At 40.7% G+C, this 25110-nt stretch overlaps 2 protein-coding genes across 2 annotated transcripts in view; one reads left to right on the top strand and one right to left on the bottom strand.

The window, feature by feature from the left end:
• UHMK1 (U2AF homology motif kinase 1) overlaps window positions 1–7966 on the bottom strand; it is a 12903-nt gene extending 4937 nt beyond the window's left edge. The window contains exons 1-6 of the mRNA XM_080919075.1: window positions 7577–7966; window positions 5202–5494; window positions 4377–4568; window positions 2046–2140; window positions 1239–1315; window positions 1016–1114 (exon numbers count right to left, since the gene is read on the bottom strand). Of these exons, the coding sequence (XP_080775201.1) occupies window positions 1016–1114; window positions 1239–1315; window positions 2046–2140; window positions 4377–4568; window positions 5202–5494; window positions 7577–7844 (1024 nt within the window). The 5' untranslated portion in view covers window positions 7845–7966. The remainder of the gene's footprint in view (window positions 1–1015; window positions 1115–1238; window positions 1316–2045; window positions 2141–4376; window positions 4569–5201; window positions 5495–7576) is intronic.
• A 7736-nt stretch (window positions 7967–15702) lies between these two features.
• Window positions 15703–16269, top strand: LOC308438485 (testis-expressed protein 9-like; the record flags this gene model as incomplete). The annotated part of the gene is made up of 1 exon (XM_080939915.1): window positions 15703–16269. One exon carries the CDS (start codon window positions 15703–15705, stop codon window positions 16267–16269), a length of 567 nt encoding a protein of 188 aa, XP_080796041.1.
• Between the last annotated feature and the right edge of the window lie 8841 nt (window positions 16270–25110).

Genomic DNA, 25110 nt, shown 5'->3' with positions numbered 1-25110 from the left:
TGAACAAGATCCAATCCCTAATCAGAGAGATCAAGCACATTAGCTATGTGCACACTGGTCACTGTGATAACTTTAGCCAACTGTTTTCCAACAAAAATGATATAATCATTCCAAACTACTGAACATTCTGAACATGTCATACTTTCTACTTGATGGTACTTCTTGCTATACACTTAATTTCTAATCACTAATTAGTAATTCTTAATTACTAATTAGTAATTTCTAATCACTAATTATTGAACTCAGATGTAACCTCTGTTGTGAGAACCCGAACTCATCACTAGGTTAGGCTGAGTGCCCTTTCTCTGTCATCATATGTGTCTGTCTCTCTTGCATTAAAAACAAGAAATAATCCCACACAAAACAGCGAATGTGTCCTGAATGAAAAAGTTGTTAAAAGCAAAAAGGAGAGGTAAAGAGCAGAAATGGCAGCACAGAGAAGAGCAGAAACGACAGGTCAGAGAAGAGCAGAAACGACACGTCAGAGACAGTCTCTGTGGATTCGTCACGACAAAGAGTCCAAATGACTGGTAAATCAAAAAGGGTCAATACACATCCCAGAGTTCAGTGGTGTGGTGGTTTTAATATGCTTGGCCCAGGGAGTGGCACTATTTGGTGGTGTGGCCTTGTTGGAGGTGTGCCACTGTGGGTGTTGGCTTTAAGACCCTCATGCTAGTTGCCTGAAAGCCAGCCGTCTCATTTGCCTTCAGAACAAGATGTAGAACTCTCAGCTCCTCCTGCACCATGCCTGCCTAGATGCTGCCATGTTCCTTACTTGATGATAATGGACTGAACCTGTAGCCGGCCCCAATTAAATGTTGTCCTTTATAAGAGTTGCCTTGGTCATAGTATCTCTTCACAGCAGTAAAACCCTAACTAAAAGAAATGGTCTTTTTAAATTTTTTAAGTTTAGAAAAATATGTAAAAATCCTAGGAATAAAGTGCATACTGCACAAACATCAGTCAGTCTGTGTGTAAAACAGAAACACTACAGTATGATTTGGGAAGCACTAACCTTCATATTCATCTTCATTTTCAAGGTAATCATCATCCAGCACATTGAGGAGTCTGAGCACTGGAGTAGGAAGCATCACCAGGTCTTCAATATGAGGGGCTGTGAAAGTTCATGATAATATGCGTCAGTAATTCAAACTGATTACTGATCAAATCAGGAGCCTGAGAATATACACAGATGACTGCCAAATGACCATGGGAAAATAATGACAGATACAACTTACCAAAAGGAATGCTAAAGAACGGGCTGCACAGTGCCATCTCAGCAGGGATCCTTCTGCCTGGGTCATCATGAAGCATGCTAAAACATAACAGCACATTAATGACTTCTGCCAGATCTGCTGAGAATGGAACTATCAGAAAAAAAGACTCAGTGTTCATGTTGGCACTACCTCTATTAGCATGGATTGCCCAAACATCCCCTGGGGAGCAAACAAAGACCACCTGAGAAACAGTGCAATAAACCAGGAGACCTTTCTGACACAGCATCATGCTATGATCTGATGTCTCTAACTAATAATGAGACATAACCAGTGATGTACACACTGTAGCAATGTTTATGGTAGTACAGTTCTGTTGATTTCTCAAGACAGGGTTTCTGTGTGCAACCCTGGATGTTCTGGAACTCACTCTGTAGACCATGTTGGCCTCAAACTCATAGAGATCCACTGGCCTCTGCCTTCTGGGTGCTGGAATTAAAGGTATGTGCCACCACCCAGATTATGGTAGCACAATTTAAAGATAGAAACAAAAATAAAAACCAATTAGAAAGGTCACCTCAATTATGCTGTTCTGTTTGACACATCTCTTCTTGTAGACCAGATTGGCCTTGAACTCAGACAACCTCCTGCCACTGCACTAGAGGGCTGAGATTAAAGGTGTGTGCCACCTCACCTGGCTAAAATTCCTGTCTCTGTGCGGGAATGACAGCTAAATAACTAGGCAAATCAGTAACAGTAATAAAATAAATGAAAGAAAAAGTCTTTAGCTGGTAAAGGTCTGTAAAGCACGTTATACTATATGTAACGTACCTTTTGATAAGGTCTCTGAGGTGATAGGCTGGAATTGCGGCATTCACCACTGCTTTACTGGCAAATATATGATCAATAATAGCAGAACTGTTTGCCTAAAAGGAGAAAAGTTTTCCTTAGGTTACTCGACTCAGTTTGCATTTACTAAGCAATAGCCATATGTAACATGAGTAACAGCTCTCTTTCAAGAACTTGTATCTTAATTGGAGGAGACTGCATATCATAAATTTCTAGAGGCACCAATATACTGTGTGCCTGGCGCTAAGAACATCTCCTAAGTGAATGGGTAGAACTCTAAAGTCACACGGAGATATGGTTTTATGAACGAATGGAGTGGTGGGTCATAGAGCCTGATAAGTCTTTTTGGTTTTTAGGTAAAATAAACTATCACAGAGAAAAAGGAGTCAGAATGAGAATGCTGCCGTTGTTACATTAGTCACAACAATTTATAAGCACTAGCACTCTGTCCTGAAGTACTGTGGTGATTAATCTTCACTGTCAACTCAGAATCACTGAGGACACTGGTAAGGTGCACTGCTTTGGTTTGCCTGCTAGGACATTCCCAGAGAATATTAACAGGAGAAAGCCTACATACCATGTCATGGGCTTGGGGACAGAATAAAGAGAAACAGGTGACAGCCAACCAAGCACTAGAATGACCTCGCTCTGCTTCCTGGTAATGCCCCCCCTGCTAGCATGGGCCAATACATTTAAAACTGTGATCCAAAATAAATATTTCCATCAGAATCAGAAATGTAACTAATACTATGCAACCAGATACTATCTCACTCAGTGCGGAACTGTATAAATAACTACAGAGATCAGATGGCCACCATCACTGCAATCTACTGGTTACCATGGACCACAAACTACTTTTAAAAACTGTCTGACATTTCTTCCTAGTCTCAGTAAACTTATAAAATAGAACATCACCAGTGCTTTAAATGAAGGTTTTACGAACCCAAATAACTTAGAAGGAGGTGACAGTAAGGCCCAGTTGGACTTCAGAATCTATGCTCATGCCCACTTGGCAATCTGCATAAGGTGAAAAAACAGATTATCACAATTTACCTAGAGAGACATGTATTTGAGATGCCATTAGTATACATCTCGCCTCCAAATTTCACACATATTTGAGTGTGACCTACTTCTGATGTGCTCTGGGCCAAGCAGATACAGTCCAAAGAGCCTACATACACTCGAAGCTAATTTAATGATTGATCCATATTCATATTAACACTAAAGAAGAAAACATACTTAACACTTGTGAGCTTTTTGAAATTATCACTAACAGAAAAAAATGACACTGGTTTTATGACCATAGCAGTACTTTTTTGGTCAAAACTAAACATAAGGCAACCCCACCAAAGAGGAGATATATTCCTCCCAAGGACTGCTGAAATGTATAAATCAGTGATTGGAATTTAAACAATCAAACTATAACGCTCACCTATTTGTTAGATGTTTATTATTAAAATATTTCATTTCAAATACTTATTCTTTAAAACCAGATGCAGTGATAATGTCAAAGTATCATATACGCCAAGCCTCAAGCCAAAAGAATACTGACACCATCACAATAATAAACCCTCACAATACACTAAAAAACGAATACGGTTAGCTTCTCACATAGAGACATACAAAGAGTTCATCCCAGTATCAGAGTTGGAACTTAGGAGCCATGCTCCCCCAGAGACAACAGAAGATGAGCCAACTAGCCAGTGCAGGATGTTTAACAGCCTATAGAATATTAATAAATGTGAAGTACAATGGAATTTTGGAGAGCTTCTAAGCTTGGAGGAAAACTGATCACCCAGCATGTGACCTGGAACAAGCTATGTTATACAACTGTGCCTCTAGCTTTCACTTGCAAAACAAAAGCAGCCAATATCCACTCTACCCTCATAGGAATTATTCAGAAACTTTAACAAGATTATGCATTACTTTTTGTAAGGTATTATTAAAAGATTATTATTTAACCTACCATCTATAATTCCACTAGTAATACTTCCAAGTAAATACAACTAATTTAGTCAACAAAGGCAATTTCTTTTGACTTTTTTTGGAAATGTTTGGAAAATGCATGCAAACATTTCAGCAAATGCTTACTATACCCCAAGACCTAGATTAACAGTTGGGAAAATACAATGTCATCAATGTATTTGAAACTGTAGGGACGAGTAGAGATAGTGAAGGTACTATAAATATATACAGGAACATGAAGGATGCCATCAGACTCTCTGACTCCCCTCACCCATAAAAATTATCATTATAAAGTAAATATTCCTAAACTGATTAAAAGTCTCAAAGCAAAGCTGTCATGCAGTTTACCTTCCATTCCTGAGATCTGACTGTATGTTTCAGTTTCATTCCTGAGAACATTTCCAGTAAAATGATTCCAAGGCTCCACAAATCAACAGCTGAGGTACACTCTGTATCACTCTGTAAGCCAGCCTGGGCCAAGCAATTCTGCAGTTCGGCTTCAGGAGCTCGATACCCGTCTGTCTGAATATACTTGACGTCCTACAGAAGATAAAGACACATTATAGCCAATAAGAAGTGTCTCTCTTTCCATCCATCTCTACCATGAATTTTTCAATGTGACAGAAGGTCACTGACAAAATGCCATAAATTTGAGTCCTTAACTACCATAATTCTTCAGTTCCCTAACTGGACAGTTAGCACAAGAAAGCTGTACATGTTCCAAAAGTTGATCAAAAAAAAGAAGTCTTTTTTTAAGATAATTTCTTACCTATTATACACTGATGAGAAAGACACTCTACAAAAAAAACCTAATAAATCATAGAGAAAGGAGGACTTGGCTGGATGGTCACATCCATCATCAGTCATGAATAAGAGTTCTGTCACCAAAGAAACAGGAACAGCAACCCAGCAACTCACCAAAGGCTGACAGAGTCTAAAGAGCTTTATGTGGGCTAAGTATGCTTATTAATTTCTGAGTCTCTCTAACTCTTACTTGACCTAAATTTCTGTTCTTCTTTCACAAAGCATCTCTGAAATCTTTTAATTTGCTACATTAGGAACGCTTTGGTATTTTAAAAGTACACTGTCAGTCCCTAAATTACCATTGTCATTAAAAATACTTGGCTTGGACCATTAGATTTTAAAACAATGGAGAATAAAGGTATTTCTTACCTGATTGCCTTCTTTGAAGCTGAGTCCAAAGTCAATAAGCTTAAAGCACTCGTTCTCCGCACTCCACAGGATGTTTCGTGGTTTGAGGTCAGCATGGACGTAGCCCTCATGGTGAAGAAAAGCAAGGGCCTCCAGAACATCTCTGGCACAATGCTGTATCATCCACATGGAGCAACCCTGGTGACTGGAATATAAAAGCAATTCCGAAACACTGACATCCAGGAGTTCAAGCAACAGACAGCGTGATGGCACATTTGGAGAGAAGTGTATGGTAAAGACTCCATATAAAGTCACTAGAAGAAGAAAAAAAGTACAATACTTAAAAAAAACAAATTCACAGTAACTTACTACCCAAGTAGTTAGCTCTGCTATATAACTTTGAGATAGTCTAAAGAAAATTTTATCTTCATGTGTGCACACATACATGCACATACAAGACTTCTGTGAGAGCTAGTGTTACAGTAAAAAACTAAAATTCCCTGTACTTCAATGATTTTCAACTTTTGGAATGCTGCAGCCCTTTAATATAGTTCCTGTGATCCCAACCATAAAATTACTTTTGTTGTTACTTCATGTCTATAATGCTAGTTATGAATCATAATATATATATCTGATATGCTTTCAACCACTATGAAAGAGTCACTCAACCCCGGACAAGGGGTACTGACCCACAGGTTGAAAACCACTGCTCTAAATAAACTTAGCATTGTCTCATCCCTTAAGAGCTAATCCAGTTGGGTGGGTCAACGACCTGTAAGGGCCTAACATGCTAAAGAGGTAAGAGTCTTATTAGTCTATGCTTTTCGCAGACACTTTCTGTTAAGCTCCTCTTCAGGCCTTTGGTTGCCTGACCACTCCTCACTCCCCTCTATACACAGCTGCCCTCCATGTTGCTTACCACTAGCAACATAGCTTTTTCTTTATTGTATTTTTTTATCTTCAGAGCAGCTGCTGGTTTATAGCTTGCCTGCCCTGGGGTTTCTCTTTTAAAGTCTAATGAACATTTCCTCAACCTTTTCCCAGGTATCATTTGGTCACTGAGGCAGTACACCAGACAGAAATACTGGGAACTAAACTCAGGTCCTCTTCAAGAAGAGCAAAGGCTCTTTAAACACACACACATACACACACACACACACACACACACACACACACACACACACACCATAGATAAAAATGATGAGGATAAGCAAGAAATTTCCACTATTTTTCCATAGAGCACTATCTTTGGTTCCGTATGTCAGGTGGGTTATTTAAATAAAGTAAGGTATGATGATATATGGCATATTGATTTGACCTGTGCTTCACCAAGAACTCAACACTCAATGGTGGGTGAATATGCCCTTAAGGTGTCAAGATAAATTACTTTAAAAACCTATCATATTAAGTGACCCTTAAAAGCAAACTGAAGGTTGCCTGACTCAAAACAGCATTCTGTGCTTGTGTGTGTGTATAACATATACATACAAACATATACATAATATATGTATATATACATATAAATATATGCATACACACAGATTACAGAGAACATTGTAATGCAATCATGCAGAGATTCAACAAGTGCTGAGGCTTGCAAAAAATGTCCTTGTCAAACATCAAAGTTATAGTGATATACCACTTAGTAAGATTAAGGGGGAAAAGACAAAAGAAAAACAGAACTAGCATTAGAACAGTCTTCTGCCAATCAGTATTATAAATAAATAGATAAATAAAAGGACCTTCTTCAAGCTACACGTGGGTTCTATTTGCCAAGATCTATGGCATTTCTTTACTGACCAAAGTTATAACCGCTTCCATGCTCTCTGCTTGTAAGTGGAATAACAACGAAGACTGGTTCCATAGATCAATGGCCCAAACAGGCTTACATTCTAAATCTCTGAGTCACTGAAGTCTTGCTGAAGCAAATGTGGCGCTAAATGTCACACTTCCATCGACTTCTGGAGGTAATACTGGGCTCCCTCTCCCCAAAATCACACAAAATATGTGTCGTTCGAGTTGTTAGTTGTATGTCATTAGATGTCAATGATGCCACTGGATGCCATAGCCCTAAAATATTTTCCCTTTGAAAAAGATGCAGAATTTTCCACTCAAGGCATGACAACCTCATTTCACTGCAGAAGGCATTTCTAACTATCGGATGAAAAATAAGCAAACTGGACTTTACTAAGCATTTGCTATGTAATAATCACCTCCACCGTCTACCTCAGACAGCTGCAAAGTAAAGGCAGATTGAAAAGGAACCTGCAAAACGTGACAAGTAGTAAGGCCCGATCCTCTCCTCCCACCTAAAGGACCAAAGGCCTGGGACCAAGCAGAGGACGCTTACGCTTGGACAGGGACTTAGGCAGGAGATGGGGGACAGCCACAATTACCGATGTTCCTGTGACCCTGCAACTGCTCCAGCGCCGCCCTCTCTTTGCGGAAACCATACTCCGCGGCCGAGGCCGCAGCCCCGGTGGTTCCCGGAGGCAAGAACTGCTTGAGGGCGCCAGGGGGCGAGCCCGGGGTGCCGCAGCAGCGCACCCGGTACACCGAGGCTGAGGAGCCGCTGCCCAGGCGGCTCTGTACCTGCCACAGCCGCCCGAAGGCCTCCAGGAAGCGCGGCGGCTCGGCGCCCCACGCGCAGCCGGACCCCGCCATGGTGCGAGGACACGCGAGCCAACACGACACGCCAGGCAGGCCCGCGGCACCCGCCGTCACATCCCCGCCCGGAACCGCCGCTCTGCAGGGAGGGGGCCTGCAGCGCCCGTACCGACTCCCGGGACCTCAAGCCGCCATGACACCGGAAGAGGGAGTGTACTCAGACCCAGCAGCCGGAAGTGGGGAAAGCCAATCCTAGAGGCTGAAGGAGGAGGGGCAAATTGGGGCGGGGCCTCCAGGGAAAATTTTTCTATAGCAAAAAAAAAAAAAAAAAAAGGGGGGGGGGTAGGGGGAGGAACTAATTAAACTTAATTATTAAAGACGAGGGTGTAGCACAGTAATGAAGTGCTTGGCTTACATGCGCAAGAAAGGGCCTGGATCTAGCAACACGTACAATGATTATTGGGGTTTTTTGTTTTATTTAATCTTATTTTTGAAAGATTTATTATATTTGTACTTATATGTTTGTGTATTTATGGCACATGTGTGTAAGAAGTCAGAAGAAGGTGTAATATCCTCTGGTGCTGAAGTTACAGGAGACTGTGAGCTGCTGGGTTTGGGTGATGGGTGATGTCCAGGGGAAGATTGATACTCCTCTTAGCCACTAAATTGTCTCTTCAGTAGCTATCTTATTTTTCATTACCTATTGTTATAATGCTAAGTGTTTACACATCTTCCTGATATCCATCATTACTACCTCCCTTTCTAATACAACCCTGATTTTCTTTGGGACAGAAAATACATAGAAAAAATACCTGGCTTCTCTCAGAGGTGGTTGCAACCACGCCCACAGGTCTAGTCAACGAGACCTTCCTGCATAACTGACAAGGGTTTGTTGGAAAATCTTGCTTGACTAACATAGATGTTGTGTTTTCTTCCCTGTTACTTTCTATCTCCTGCTTAAAAAAATAAGCATAAAGCTAATGACAGATTAGTCAGGGGCTGGAGAGATGGCTCAGTAGTTAAAGAACACTGGCTGCTCTTCCAGGTCTGGTTTCAATTCCCAGCATCCACATGGTAGCTTATATGTGTCTGAAACTCAAGTTCCATAGGCTCTGGCACTCTTACACAAACCTGCATGCAGAATATCAATGTACATAGAAATAAGGAAATCTTTAAAAAAACAAAACAAAAAAATTAAATAATGGCAGAGTTAGTCATCTTATGTCCATGAAGCAACTGAGAGAATAAAACCCAGACACTAATATATTATTTGGATATAGACCTATTGTGTCAAAAAGCCCTAAGTGCATTGTCTTAGATATGGAAACATCCCTTTCTCCAATCAACAATGTAGGATTCTGCCATTCTCAATGGGCTTCTATCTTTGTTTCCTATTTGTTTGTCTTGCTTTTCAGCATTTCATGGTTTTGAGATGGGGAACAATTCCAGAGAATCACACACCTGACTCTGCTGAGGGTTAGATCCAGAATGGTACTCAGTTTTCTAGTCTTAGCCCTATTAGCTAGTGCTTAGCTAGCCATTTGACCCCAGCTAGCCTCAGAGAAACTGGAAAATCCAGGTAAAATTCTATTACTCATGGAAGAAGAGGAGAATGGGTGTTTAGGAACAAAATCAAGTCCACATCACTGGTGACCCAGCAGAAATGGAGAAGGCTCCTGGGTCCTTGACAACTTTGTTGAAATCCATTGTGCTTCCTGAAGCCATCCTCCAGATGTCTTACTTGAGGTGGGGGTAGGGTACCTATTTGATTAAAGCATCCTAATGTTTTTAAAACACAATGGAGTATTTATGCAGGTAAATATGCATAGTACAGCATTAATTTACCACATTAATCATTTTAAGTGTGTAGGTGAGTAATACAAAGTACATTGACCTTGTGCAAACATTATCAACAAATATCTATAGGACATGTTCCTTCCATCTTGCAGAAACTAATCTCTCTGCCCATTAAACGAGCCACCAACCCCCTTTGCCTTCAGCCCCTGGAAATCTACCATTTCATTTTGGTTCTTATATCCATAGGCCTCTTTTTAGTCTACTTGTTAACTTGTGTTAACACAAGTGGTCACACAAATCACCATCCACATACCACGCAGATTCACACGGAAAACCTCTTGATGAATGAATACAAATAGCAACCCATAACCCAAGGATCACTAACTGACCAAATGATGTGAGATAAAGAGGGAGTGGGCCTTGACTTTAGCCTCCACCATGCACCAATTTCAGAAGGACGTAGCCAGAGCTGAACTTGGCAACTGTGAATCATTAGGGCCCCATCTTCTGCCATTAGCTCTTCTAAAAAGTCTTTCATTTAAGCAAATGGTATGGAATGTTAGATCACGGAAGCTGATTTGGTAGAAGGATCAGCCATGCCTTGGATCCTACCCTGAGTGTGTGCGTGCACGTGCATAAACATGAGCGCATGCACGCACACGCGCGCACACACACACACCAAGATGCAAAATTCTTAGCATGTAGAAAGCTAAAGATGAAATGAGACAATTGAACTTTCTTAACTATGGATTTATATTCTTCACTAATCTGTTAAACTCAGAGATTCCCTCCTCTATAAACCTAAATTCAAATCTAGAGTACCTGTGTAAAAAACCAGGCATGGGAGGCATGCCTGTAACCTCAGGGTTAGTGGTAGGACCTGTAGGGACAGGAAGACAGCTAGGACTTGCTAGATGCCAACCTGACACCCCTCTTTGGCTTTTACACATACATCACACACCACAGACAGAATGAACAATTTTGCTGAAACTTTTAGCAGTCAGAGCTTCTAAAAAACATGTTTTAATCAGAAAGAGAAATATGGAACAAGAGATGGCAGTGTTGGTTAGAGATAATTAGTGACTACGTGACTATTTCATAATCTAGAAAGAAACACTGGGATGCTTGAGTCTTCCTGATGAGACCAATTTGATCTCACAGGTTAAAAACATGGTGTGGCATTCAAATCAAGATGAACTTGAGAGTAACACTTTAGTTTTATTATCACTTGAATAGGAAAAAAAAATCAAGTCTGTCCTAATAAATCCTGCAGATGAGCTTCCAAAAATAGTGCAAAAAAAAAAAAAAAAAAAAAAAAAAAAAAACTCAGAAATAGAAGAGAAAGTGCTTTTTCTCTGTTCTCCAGCTTAATTTCTTGCTACTACATAACCTACCCCCTCTGTCTCTGGTCCATACCGACTGAGCCCAGCTCTGGGATGCCTGACACATGCTTAGCATCTTCTAACAAGATGAAATAGAAGAGATGGTGCACCATCATGGGTCCCAAAAAGAAAAATAGGCTTGAGCCCTCACAATCTGATCTCCCCCAGCATCTGGGGGTAGGCTGTCAGCATTACAAATAATCTAAACTCCACATATGTGTATTCTGTGACAGGGATATAGTATTTTTTTCAGTCTCCATAACGATCCATTAGTGTTTTATAGTAAGAGAAATGGATACTGAGTTGGAAGTCATTTGTCTAAAGTCATGTGCATGATGAAAAAGTCAAAGACTTGGGTTTAAAAGCTGAGCAATCCAACTCTGGAGCCTAAGTTCTCATCTATCCTTAGAATATAAATAATATTGTATTTAAGGCTTTTTGGTTTCTTGGAGCAGGTGCTAAAAACTGAAAATTTTGCTATGCACTAAAGCTTCTACCGGAAGTTGGAGAAGAGAGCACTGAGATTGAGAAGTCGTTTTCCTTGCCACCACGTAGACAGCTGGTCGAACGTTTTAAAAAATAGGAATAGGATTCCCCATAAGCTTTCCTCATTCTGTTTTGCCACATTCTGCTTTTCCTTGTTAGTATTGCTACATGGGGTGAACAGAATACAAAGCTTTTATTAGTGCATATCAAAGTATTGTCCCTAAGACAATCAATCATTACTTTCTGCATTATGATCTGCTCTAGCCCAGCCAAAAGAAAAGACTGCCAAACATCTCTCTGCACTTACTTCTTCCCCATGAAAAAAAAACATCAGGAAAAAAAAAAAGTGATATCAGTACCAAACAGTCCATGGTGGTGCATGACTAATTTACCCAGCACTAGGCTTTCCTTGGTTTAGCTGACCATCTTTCTCCTGCTTATTAACATTCCTACCAGAAGGTGGAGACAAGAACAGGGAGGTTAAGAAGTCTACATTGCAAAAAAAGTAGTACCCTGTGGGAAGTGTCTGTCCTTCTTCTGAGGGAAAGACTGGAAAGAAAGAAAACTACTGACATGAATGGTTGACTGTGGTTTTTGTTTATGTGTTTGATTGGTTGGTTTGTTTTGGTTTTTTGTTGCTGTTGTAGTTGTTTGTTTTGTTTCTTTTTTTTTTTTCTTGCCCTGGTACCGCTGCCTCTTCCTCTCCTTCACTTGCCTTCTCCAAATCCTTCCCATCTTGCATCTGGTAGTATCCTAGTTAGGGTTTTTATGGTGATGAAACACTATGAATGCAGAAACTTGGGGAATGTGCTGGATAGTTTGTCAACTTCACACAAACTTCAACTAAGAAAATGTCTCCATAAGACTGAGCTATATAGGCAAGCCTTTAGGACATTTTCTTAATTAGTGATTAATGGATGTGGTGCCATCCCTGGACTAGTAACCCTGAGTTGTATTAGAAGGCAGAGTGAGCAAGTCACGGGGACCAAGCCAGTAAGCAGCATTACTTCATGGCTTATCAGCACATGCCTCTGGCTATCTGCTCTACTTAACATCCAGTCCTGCCTTCCTCTGCTGATGAATTGTGATGTACAAGTGTAAGCCGAATAAACCCTTTGGTGATGGTTTGTATTTGCTTGGCCCACCCAGTGGCCCTATTAGAAGGTGTGGCCTTGTTGGAGTAGATGTGTCACTGTGGGTGGGTGTGGGCTTAAGACCCTCACCCTGCCTGCCTGGAAGTCAGTATTCTGCTAGCAGCCTTCAGATGAAAATGTAGAACTCTCAGCTCCTTTTGCACCATGCCTGCCTAGGTGCTGCCATGTTCTTGCCTTGATGATACTGGATCAAATCTCTGAACCTGTAAGCCAGCCCCAATTAAGTGTTGTTCTTTTAAGACTTGGTTTGGTCATGGTGTCTGTTTACAGCAATAAAACCCTAAGACACCTTTCCTCCCCAGCTTGCTTTTATTCACGGTGTTTCATCATAGCAATAGTAACCTTTAAGAAAAGACATTTAAGGAGGAAAGCATTTCTTTGGATTACACTTCTATACCACTGTTCATCAAGAACAATAAGGACAGGAACTCAAGCAGGGAAGGAATCTGCAGGCAGGAACTGATAAAGTAGCTACAGAGGAGTGCTATTAACTGGCTTGTACTTCATAGCTTGCTCAGCCTACTTTCTAATAGAAGCCAGAACTACTGGCACAGGGCTGACTCTACCAACGGTGGATTGAGCCCTACCACATCAATCACTACTTAAGAAAATGACCACAGTCTTGCCTATAGCTCAATCTTAGGTCAACATTTTCTCAATTGTGGTTTACTCCTCTGATTACTCCAGCTCTGTCAAGTTGGCTAATGTTGGCTTTACAAAAGGAATTTCAACTTTTTGGATTAGTGTGTTGGTTTGAAATGAAAAGGCCCCCAAGGCTGATAGGCATAACTATTAGGAGCTGTAGCCTTGTTGGAGGAAGTGTAGCCTTGCTGAGAAAATGTGACTGAGTCACTTACTGCTGCTTCTTTAGCATCATATCTGTCTACACACTACCCATGCTTCCTACCATGACAATGATGGACTAAAGCTCTAACTGTAAGCCAGCCCCAATGAAATGTTTTCCTTTATAAGAGTTGCTGAGGTCATGGTGTCTCCTCACAGCAATGGACACCCTAAGATAGAAGTTGAAACTGGGGGCTAGGGGATTACCGATATAGAGATGACCATGTTTTTGTTTGGAGGAATGTGAACTTTGAGACTTTGGATTAGAAAAGCAATTAAATGTGGATTAATGGGTCATCCTATTGGGAACATGGAAGACACTGGTGCTGAGGTGATTTGAACCATGGGGGAAATGGAATGGAGCTATGTCCTGTGTTCCAGAAGATAAATAGATTAAAGAAAAGTCTGGTGTTAAATGGCAATCTCAAGGTAAGATCCTACCCAGCTAAATTTATAACTTGTGAATATGGATTAAAGAAAAACTCAGGTGGTCAGATGTACACTTTTAATCCCAGGACTCCATAGAGAGACACAGGTGGATCTCTGTGTTCAAGGCTAGCCTGGTATCCAAAGTGAGTTCCCGGATAGACAAGCTTGGGCTGTGGTGAAAACTAAGGAAGATGGAATTGGATGCAGCGTTCCAGCCCAGCAAGCAGAGGAACTTGTCAGATTAAGCCATGCCATTCTGGCTTTAGAGGCAATGATAGAAAAGAGAGTTATTCCTCTGAGGCAAAGGAAAGGCACAGAGGCCAAGCCTGCATGGAGGCCTGGAGAGGCGATTGGGTGAAGCAATTAGAGAAAAACCTGGATTGCCTTGGAGACCACAACATGTTAAAGATCCAGAGTCATGAGGAAAGAAGTGTGTGGCATTCAAGCACTCTGAGAGGAGTTGGAGATCTGAAGAGGGCTTTGGCTTCAGATGCAAAAATGCAGAGGTTAGAGTTTACCTGTCTGGTTTTTTATCTTTTTTTGGTCAAGTGTTTCCTCACTATAGTTCATTTTCGTCCTTTTGTAACAGTAATGCACATCCGGTGTCATTATATGTAGGAAGTATAAGGTCTGCTTTTTGATTTTGATTGTATAAGGGATTACAGTTAAGAGACTGCATGAACTCTGTTCATGAAAGTCAAAGAGATTTTGAATTTTCTATAGGGTTGAGACTAACATAGACTATGGGGACTTTAAAATTGGACTAAATATATTTTGCATTTATGGCAACAAACCTACTGGGGACAGGGATGTGGTGATTTGAAAGAAATGACCCCCATAGGCTCATAGGGAGGGGCACTATTGGGAGGTATGGCCTTGTTGGAGTGTGTCTCCAGTAACTTCCTGCTGCCTGTCTATCCAGTTGTAGAACTCAGCTCCTTTTCCAGCACCATGTTTGTCTGCCTGCCACCATGTTTCCTACCATGAGAATAATGATTAAAGCTCCAAGCAGTATCCCAGCCCCAGTTAAATGCTTTCCTTTAGGAGAGTTGCTGTGTTCATGGTATCTCTTTACAGCAATAAAACTTTAAGACAATTACTATCTTTAAGTACAATAAATATGTAAGAATTTCCCTTTTCCTGTAACAGATTGTGTGTCTACAACTGAGGTGAATGAAAGTTGTCTTTTGAATGGTTGGTTTTTATTTTAAAAAGTCTTTTAAATCATACAAGAAACAATCAGGGTCCAAGATTCAGGATCAGGGGGCGAAAAAAGAACGAAAGAAAGAAGTAAAAACAGAGGAAAAGATGGCAGGGCGAAGTGTTGGAGTGCCGGCGTTTAAATGCAGAATTGGAGGCAAAAACTGCTAATCTGGTTTGACAAGCTGAGGAATAAGAGAGCAGCAAGAAGTGCGTGCAAGGCCCTTTTCAGCACTAGTTACATCATGCAAAGAGGAAGATGGCTACAGTCCGAGAGATCTGTTGTCATCTGAAGGGATGGCTCATCCATGGTCAGAAATCAAGCCAAAGACTAAAAACACTGGTCCTGTAAACAAGATTCAAAATAGACTTCACCCTGCAGACAAAGAAAGGAAAACAAATTCAAGTGTTAAACCGAAATATCCTGACAAGCAGACTGCTGAGGATGTGGCCATTCCAGACGATTTCTTAGACTTCTCTCTTGCCAAGACAATTAGCAGGATTGAAGGGCAGCTGGAAGAGGCCATCTTGCCAGAGTGTGCAGAGGATGACAGCGTCTGTGGTGTTAGTAAGGACATTGGGACTGAGGCTCAGATTCGATTTCTAAAGGCCAAGCTCCATGTGATGCAGGAGAAGCTGGACAACGTTGTGTGTGAATGCAACAAGAAGGAGGATGAAATTCAGGACTTAAAGTCTAAGGTGAAAACTTTGGAAGAAGACTGTGTGTGGCAGCAGCGAACAGTCACATCCCAGCAATCCCAAATAGAAAACTATAAGAATCTTTTTGAAGAAGCAAATAAAAAATGTGATGAATTACAGCAGCAGCTGTCATCAGTAGAATGGGAATTAGAAAATAAAAGAAGACTGCAAAAACAGGCTGCCACAAGTCAGAGTACCACGGAGGTCCACCTGAATCGAGCTCTAGAAGAAGCAGAAAAATATAAAGTAGAGCTGAGTAAACTCAGGCAAACTAGCAAGGATGTTACAAATGAAGACCATCAAAAAATTGAAGTATTGAAATCAGAAAACAAGAAACTAGAAAGACAAAAAGGAGAATTAATGTTAGGTTTTAAGAAGCAATTGAAATTAACTGACATTTTAAAAGGGCAGAAGACACATATTGAAGCTGCCAAGATGCCGTCTTTCAGTGAGGAGGAGTTTATGAAGGCTCCTGAGTGGGGCACTTCATGAGTGAGCAATTTCAATTTGATGCTTATTTGTGCTAGTTATTTAATATCAAATTGTAGTGTCTTACTGTTCATGGATAATGAGAACATTTGTGAAATAAAAGGTTCAGATATGACCTGTGGAAATAAACAGAATGTTTGGGAGGATGTTGTAAGAAAAAGCCAGACTGCAACTCTGGCCTTACTTCCCTTTTTCACTAATAGCTGTGAAATAAAGAAGCAAAGAAAGAAAAACAAAAAAACAAAGAAATAGCCAAAGACTTTTCTGCTTTAGTTAAGGCTACAGTCTCAGGTCCCTGTACTGGGCCTGGGTCATCCTAGTAGATGTTACAGGTCACTCTGCTTGGTTTAGGGGGAAAATGGCCTACTTGGAACTGACACATGAATTATGGTTACTATCACACTGGTAATCGTTAATCCAGATAACCAAGATGGCTTCTTATGCCTTAAGGAAAAGGGCTTTTGAAAGAAAAAGAGAAAATCAAAAAATAGAAGCAAACTATAGAAGAGCAACTTGAAAAGTTTATAAATAAGAATGAAAAAGATACTAATATAATAGAGATACAAAAAAAGGAAGAAGATGAAAATTGGAGACAATCTTAAGAGAAATTAGAAAAACTTATAAATAAAATTGTGGAAGATACTCAGAAACAGAGGAAAGAAACCCAGAGCCTATAGAGCTACCTTGTAACAAGATTTCAAAAAGGCAGTCTACTATCTGTTTAAAAATATTATTTCCAGCCTTGATAAGGGGATTAGAAGGACACAAAAGAGATCCATGGGGTCATAAAGAATTCAAATGGCTACCTCGAGAGACACAGGATTTCAAAGAATTTAAGGGAGTAGTAGGACCTACTATTATATTCACCTTATATCAAGCAGATACTTAATAACTGGGCAAAATAAATAGTATAATCCCAAGAGATTGGAGATAACAGAGCCATCATAGAAGTCCTTAATTACAGTGGCTAACATGATAGAAAGATGAAGCTTCAATCGCAACAAAATAGGACTAGAGGAATTGGGATTATCAAGGATCACTTTCTTGGTAAAGGTCCCTCTTCTGAATTGAGACTACAGCTTGCCCTGAATCATACCATCCTAGAACAATGTCATACTTAAGTAGCCTTAAAAACGTTGGACAAGGAATGACAGAGGCAAACTGATTTATTTACAAAGATAGCCCCAGGGTCAAAAGAACCTTTCACCAACTTTTTACAAAAATTAACTACAATTTTAAATAGAGCAATATCAGATCCAACTGGTAGAGAAATTTTAATATAATCTTTAGCATTTTAAAAATGCTAACGATTAATGCAAAAGGTCCACTAGATCTTTAAGGATCAGATCTACACCTTGTTATGAATGGATTAAAACTACTGTGGATATAGAATCTAATACTCACAACCCAGTTGTGGTTAGACAAACAATTACAAGAACTATGAATGCCCATTGCTGTAGTTGTGAGACATTCATCCTGTCATTCCCTAAAGAGCTGTAGGTGAACAGTTCTGAAGGATAAATTTTTCTAGAATAATAATAATTCAGGGAGAAAGTTTGCTATGAAACGAAGAAGATGTGGAAGGTACGATCACAAGGCTCATGAACTGCTGATCCCTCTACATGAGAACAGCTCTGAGACTGTCTGAGGCATTAAAATATCTCCAGCCAGAATTTCAGCCATGCATAGCTAATAATAAGTCTTGTTGAATGTAGAATCTCCATACCATCCTTTCAAATGGCACAGATAGAAATTTATATTGGAGTTTGGTTATACAATCTAACTTATAAAAAAGACAGTTTGCCTTACCTGCTTGAACAAGGAGCAGACAATTGTCTTTAACTGAATTGTGCACACTTCACATTCCTGTGAGAGTTATATGTTTACAGACACCAGTGAAGTCCAGCCCTTGTAAGAGTCACTCTTGGGGATGCTAAGATGCTAAGACATATTTATGCAGCACCCGGCTTGATTCTACCCAGGGCTGCCTTGATTCTGTTTCCTCAAGTATCTGCATCCAAGATAATTTTTGGTAGTTAGACAAGTCAGCTCCTGGCAGCACTCCTATTCTACTTCAAAGAAAATGATGACCATAAAAGAACCTCCATATGGAGTTTGCTTCAAATGTAGCAAGCTAGCCAGCGGGGGACGAAGCAGGGGAGGTGGGGGGACCTGCCTTGCTTCAACTGCATGCAGAATGCTGTCCAAAATGACAAAAGGCATGAAGGTAAGTTGACTGCTGAGCTTTGCCAAGACAAAGTAAGCAGATATTCATAATTCCTGCTTCACAGAAAAGTCTATCAGATATTCTTGGCCAGAAGACTGCAGATGAATGCTCCAACATTATAGAGAAAGTTTAGGGGATTGTCCAGACAGCCTGTGTGAAAACTGCAAATTAAGGCCAAACTCCACCATGACTGGATAGCCTATGAGCTCAGCACAAAGTGGAAGATTCTCTTCTTTAGCAGGTTTTCTCCTTCTCTAACATTGTCCAGGGGATTCTAAAGCCCCAGCCCCACCCCAGCCACTGGCCTCTACCAGAGGAATGCCACATAGCCTTAGATAGTTTACAGGATCAATTCCCTTCCTCCTGATAAAACTCATTCAGCTAGCAACTGAGATTCCTGAACTTCTCCATGCTAATGAGGTATGTCAGGTACCCTAAGCCCCAAGCCAATGACCTACACCCATCCCCAATGTTGCTGCCCTCAATACTCCAAAATTTTAAGCCTTCAGTCACCCTAAATAAAGTTGCTCTGTCTGTTGACAAGTGGTCCTGTCAGTATCCCTGTCTCCATTCGCCATCTAAGTTCACACTGCCCTTGTGAACTGTATTGGCCAACAGTCCAAAAGAGTGGGGAAACCCATAGAGCCAACTATCTCTGTCATTTTTATAGTTTTGGAAACTGCTTGCCTGCTCTTTCTGCATATTTATTCCTTCTCAAGTCTTAGATGGAGTTAAAAACTAGAGAGTTATAGTCTCACAATAACCTGAAGTTGTTTAGGAATTAGGAAAATGATCTTAACTCTAAGAAGATGTTTCAGCTTGGTAATGCATGTTATGATAGAAATTGATTTAGCTACAGAACTCTGAACTCACCAAGACAGGATAGCTAGAGGAATATCTTCTCCAAGTTTGTCAAATACATGTGGACTGGGCTTTAGGAACATAAATATTACCTGATAGTTTTCATTGTTACCATTGTATATAGATTATTATGGTAAGAAAAAGAGCCTTTTATTGGAATAAAAGGGGGATATAGAGACTCTTGACATACTCAGTGGGAACTGAGTGAATAAATACATACATACCTGTGAGTAAAAAGCTTATGGCCAATGAGCTGATGCAGGATTAGCAGGTGAAAACAGGCAGAGAGAGACAGGATTCTGGAAACTAGTCAGGTGAGGGAGATTTGCCCCAAATGCAAGAAATGGCTGTATAAAACTGAGGTAACCAACCAGGTGGCAGGACTTAAGATAGGTAAATAAGTTTGGCCTGGTTGGGGAAAAAGCCAAAGGTTTTGGCATAGGCATTTACTCATGAAGTAGTATGGCTCAGAGTTATTTTTTTCAGGAACTTGTTCCTGGATGGAAAAGTCCACAGTTACAGTATTCCTTTGGATCAGGGATATAGATGAGTGGTAACATTTGTGATCAGCATGTGTGTTTCCTTGGGTTTAATGACACCAAAAGAAATAAACGTATAACTATCATTTTTTTCAAAAACACACATATGTCTTTGTTAAAGCCCATCTTCAGATTTTCAACTTCCTCCTCATGGTTGTCATACCGTTTTCATATGCATGTGAAACATATATGCCTGTGTGTACATGTTTCTACCTGTGTGAGCTTGTGAGTTTGTGCATGTACACACTTGTATTTGCATGTGTGATTTATGAAATTGTTATGTATTGGTGTGTTCTATGTATGTCTCTTGTGTGCCTTTGTAAATGTGTATAAATGTGTTTCTGTGCATGTGGGCATATGGGTGTATCTTTATTAGAGTTTATTGCTGTAAAGAGAGACCATGACCAAGGCAACTCTTATAAAGGACAACATTTAATTGGGGCTGGCTTGCAGTTTCAGAGGTTCAGTCCATTATCAACATGGAAAGCATGGTTGTGTCCAGGTAGACATGGTGCTCTAGAAGGAGCTGAAAGTTCTACATCTTGATCTCAGGGCAGCCAGAAAGAAACCCTGTCTTCCACAGGCAATCAGGAAGAAGGTCTCATCCAGAGGGAGCAAGAGGAAGGTCCCATCCAAATGGGACAGAACTAAACATAAGAGGAGACCTCAAAGGCCATCTTCACAGTGACATATATCCTCCCAAAAGGCCACACCCACTCCAACTAGGCCGCACATGGTGCCACAGCCATGGTTCAAGCGAACACATGAGTCTGTAAGGGACAAACCTATTCAAACCACCACAGGGTGTTTGTTTATATGTGTGTGTGTGTGTGTGTGTGTGTGTGTGTGTGTGTGTGTGTGTGTGTGTGCATGTATATGCATGCATGCATGTATGCATGTGAGGTACTTTGTGGTCTGCAGGTCATGTCCATTTGAATGTATGTATGCATATGCCTATGTAAGTATATACATTAATGTGTGTTAAGATATGTATGGATGTGTGTGTGTGTGCATGTGTTTGCTTGATTTAATGTGTGTATTTCTGTATGTAACTGTTTTTTCATGACTGTGTATGTGCATTGGTACATGTGTGTTCACATATGTATTTAGGAAGATGTGTGTATACACTTGCATGTGTATATAAAGGTGTATACACATGTGCATTTTTGTGTAAATGTACGTGTGTGGGTGAATTTAGCGTGTATTTGTACATGCACTTTCTGTATCTCTGCATAGCCAGATATTTAGCTACTTTATTGGACTCTTATTGTTATCACTCTTTTCTGCCTTTTCCAACCCCCCAACACTAAATAGGAGAGAAAGAAGGTAAGAGGGGGAAGGGGTGTTTCTATTTTTAGACTCCTTCCTGTTGATTAAGAGGCATAGAGTTTCTTGGGACAAGTTCAAATTTTGCTGTCAGGACATCTCCAGTCAGCCACCAGGAACCAGCAACCAGCAGCATCTCTGCTCCATCTTTGTCCCTACATTTCTTTTAGATAGGATAGATTTGGGGTAGAAAATTTTATGGGTAGACTGGTGTTCTTAACTCTCCACTGGAGGTCCTGCCTGGCTCCAAGAGGTGGCCTCTTCAGGTTCCATTTCCCCACTGTTAGGCACCTCTGCTAAAGTTTCTGGGAGTCTCCCCCATTCCAGGTCTCTGGGAATTTCTAGACATTCCCCCCTCCCACCATGGCAACTGCAGATTTCCATTCATTCTCCTGTTTCTCCCCACACCTGATCCTGCCCTCCATCCCTGTCTCTCTCCCTGCTCCCAGACAGTTTCCTCCCTCTCTCTGCCTCCTATCACTATTTTGTTTCCCTTTCTAAGTAAAATTCAAGCATCTTCTCTTGGGCCTTTCTTCTTGTCTATCTTCTTTGGGTCTGTGGGATGAATCATAGGTATTCTGTACTTTATGACTAATATCCACTCATCAGTGAGTATGTACCATGCCTGTCCTTTTGGGTCTGGGTTACCTCACTTGGCATCCCCCCCCCCCAGTTCCATCTATTTGCTTGAAAAATTTATGACATCCATTGTTTAAATGAGCCACATTTTCTGTATCCATTCTTTGGTTGAGAAACATTTGGGTTGTTTCTAGTTACTAGCTTTTAAAAATAAAGCTGCTATGAACATAGTAAAGCACATGTCCTTGTAGTATGGTGGAGCAGCTTTTGAGTATATGCACAAGAGTGCGGTGTAGGTGGGTCTTCAGGTAGAACTATTTCCAATTTTCTGAGAAACTGACACATTGATTTCTAGAGTAGTTGTACAAGTTTGCAATCCCACCAGCATTAGAGGAGTGTTCCTTTTTCTCTACACCCTCACCAAAATGTGCTGTCACTTGAGTTTTTTATCTTAGCTATTCTAATTGGTGTAAGGTGGAATTGCAGGGTCGTTTTGATTTGCATTTCCCTAATGACTATGGATATTAAAGATATCTTCAAGTTGGTTCATAGTGTCTGCTAGTTTTACAGTGTACTTGTTCAGTTTCTGTTTCCATGATCTGTCCTTTGGTAAGAGTGGGGTATGAAAGTTTCCCACTATTATTGTGTGGGGCGCAATGTATTTTTTGAGCTTTAGTGGGGTTTCTTTTATGAATGTGGGTGCTTTTGTATTTGGAGCATATATGTTAAGGATTGAGAGTTCCTCCTGACAGATTTCCCCTGTAATGAGTAAGAAGTGTCCTTCCTTATCTTTTTTGATAACTTTTGGTTAAAAATCTACTTTATTCGATATTAGAATGGCCACTCCAGCTTGCTTCTTGGGGCCATTTGCTTGGAAGGTTTTTTTTTTCCCAACCTTTTATTCTGAGATAGTGTCTGTCTTTGTCTCTGAGATGAGTTTCCTGTATGGAGCAAAATGCTGGGTTTTGTTTATATCCAGTCTGATAGCCTATATCTTTTTATTGGGGAGTTGAGTCCATTTATGTTAAAAGATATCAAGAAATAGTGGTTGCTGTTTCCTGCTATTGTTGTTTGGTAGGTTGAATTGTGCCTGTGTGTCTTTCTCCTTTTGGTTTTCTTGCTTAGAAGTTTTCTTGCTTTTACTATGAGGTGGTTCCCCTCATTGTATTGGGTTTTCCACCTATAATTCACTGTAGTGCGGGGTTTGTGGTCATATATTGTGTGAATTTAGTTTTGTTTTGGAATATTTTCGTCTCGCCATCTATGGTGATTGACAGTTTTGCTGGTATAGCAGCTTGGGCTGGCACTTGTACTCTCTTAGGATCTGCATGATGTCTGTCCAGGCTCTTCTAGCTTTCATAGTCTCTGTTGAGAAATTGGGTGTGATTCTGATTGGTCTGCCTTTATATGTTACATGACCTTTTTCCCTTACTGCTTTTAGTACTCTTTCTTTGCTTTGGGCACTTGGTGTTTTGACTATTATGTGTTGGGAGGAATTTCTTTTCTGGTCCAACCTATTTGGAGTTCTGTAGGCTTCTTTTTTGCTCGTGGTCATCTCATTTTTAAGGGTAGGGAAGTTTTCTTCCAGGATTTTGTTGAAGATATTTACTGTGCCTCTTAGTTGATACTCTTCTCCCTCTTCTATTTCTATTATCCTTAGGTTTGGTCTTCTCATTGTGTCCTGGATCTCCTGTACATTTTGGGTTAGGAGCTTTTTGGTTTTTGCATCTTCTCTGACTGTTTTGTCTATGTTTTCAATGTTGTCTTTGGCCCCCGAGATTCTCTCTTCCATCTCTTGTAGTCTGTTGGAAATGCTTGCATCTGTGACTCCTGATTTCTTTTGTAGGATTTCTACCTCTATGGTTGTCTCTTTTAGTGTTTTCTTTATTGTGTCCATTTCTGTTTTAAATTCCTTCTTCCATTCCTTTATCTCTTTGGTTCTGTTTTCTTCTAGTTCTTTGAGTTCTTTGAGTGTTTTTCTTGTTTTTTCTTTAAAAGCTTCTAATTCTTTATGCTTTCCCTCCCATTCTTGTTTAAGGATCTCTATCATCATCTTGAGGTAGGATTTCGTGTCTGAATGTTCTTTTTCTGGAGTGTTTGGCATTCTGCTGTTTGTTGTGATGGGAGAGCTGGGTTCTAGTGTTGCCAGGTTGTCTTGGTTTCCCTGGGGTACGTTCTTTTACTTTCCTCTTGCCATCTTGTCAGTGATTGGTTCTTGCCTTTCCCTTGTACCTGGCCTGTGGCCCTGGATCTCTGCTCTCTGGTGGTGGATGTTCCCAGTGGCTGTTGTGCACCCGAGAAACCACGGGCTGGGAACAGAGGGCCCAATGCTGTCGCCAGGTTTCTGGATCCCTGGATCAAGCCGGGCGGGGGCACACTTTCCGAGTGCTCCTCGGAGATCTCTCTGCCCCCTGGCTAGTCGAAATCAGTTCTCAACTGGTTCTCACCAGTCCTGTCTGTCTGAGTGTCTGCTCTTCCTCGCTCCTTTTATATCTTAATTATTGTTTTTTTTTTTTTTTTTATTTCCTTGGGGATGAGGAAATATAAAAAGAGAACAGTTTATAGGGACATGGGAAGGAAAGGGGCTATTTACCTCTGCTACCCTCCTTGAACTGTAGAACTCTGCCAAGGCTTGAGGGTTGCTGCTTCTCTCTGGGACAAAACACCAGTAAATTCCCCAAGACCTTTGCTCTTGAGGACAATTTCTACAGTGCCTTTTATGGTGGATTGTCCTATAGAGATATAAAAAAACCTTACATTTTGTCTTTCCCATCTTTTCTGACTGGATCAGCTGAGACAGACTGTTCACACAATCATGTGAGCATTTCCATATATGATGTCAGACTGGTAATTTTTGCCCTTTTTAGTACTCTTAGTTGTTGATCCTGAGAGAGCCAACTCTTCATTCATGTTCTTGTCTTGCCATATCCAAGGATGAACTACATAGACAGCAAAAGGTGAACAAATAAAGAGTGTATTCAGATAGATAGAACAACAATTCAAATGAGTAGGTAGACTATCACTAGCAATAACTGACAACTCTAATGGTATCCTGAAAAATTTGAACTTTGGGTCACATCATGATGCAAGAGGCTGAAAGCATATATTCCTGCTCTGAGCTCTCAGTGGACCTCCTGCAAGCAACTGAGAACAGCCCTCTGTAGGCCTGCAGACAAGAATGGCAGAAGTGCAAAGTCTCAAGCGACAGGAATGACTTCCTCTGCATGCAGTGGAAGTGGAATCTTGGAAGGATCTGTGTCCACCGAGTCTTCAAGGGAAGAGCCATCTTTCTTTTCTTTTAAGTGATTGTTG

The sequence above is a fragment of the Micromys minutus genome (genome assembly GCF_963924665.1).
Source record: "Micromys minutus genome assembly, chromosome: 1".
In the NCBI taxonomy this organism is placed as follows: domain Eukaryota; kingdom Metazoa; phylum Chordata; class Mammalia; order Rodentia; family Muridae; genus Micromys; species Micromys minutus.
Note: the sequence above shows the minus strand (reverse complement) of the source record. Positions and strands in the feature narration are given on the sequence as shown.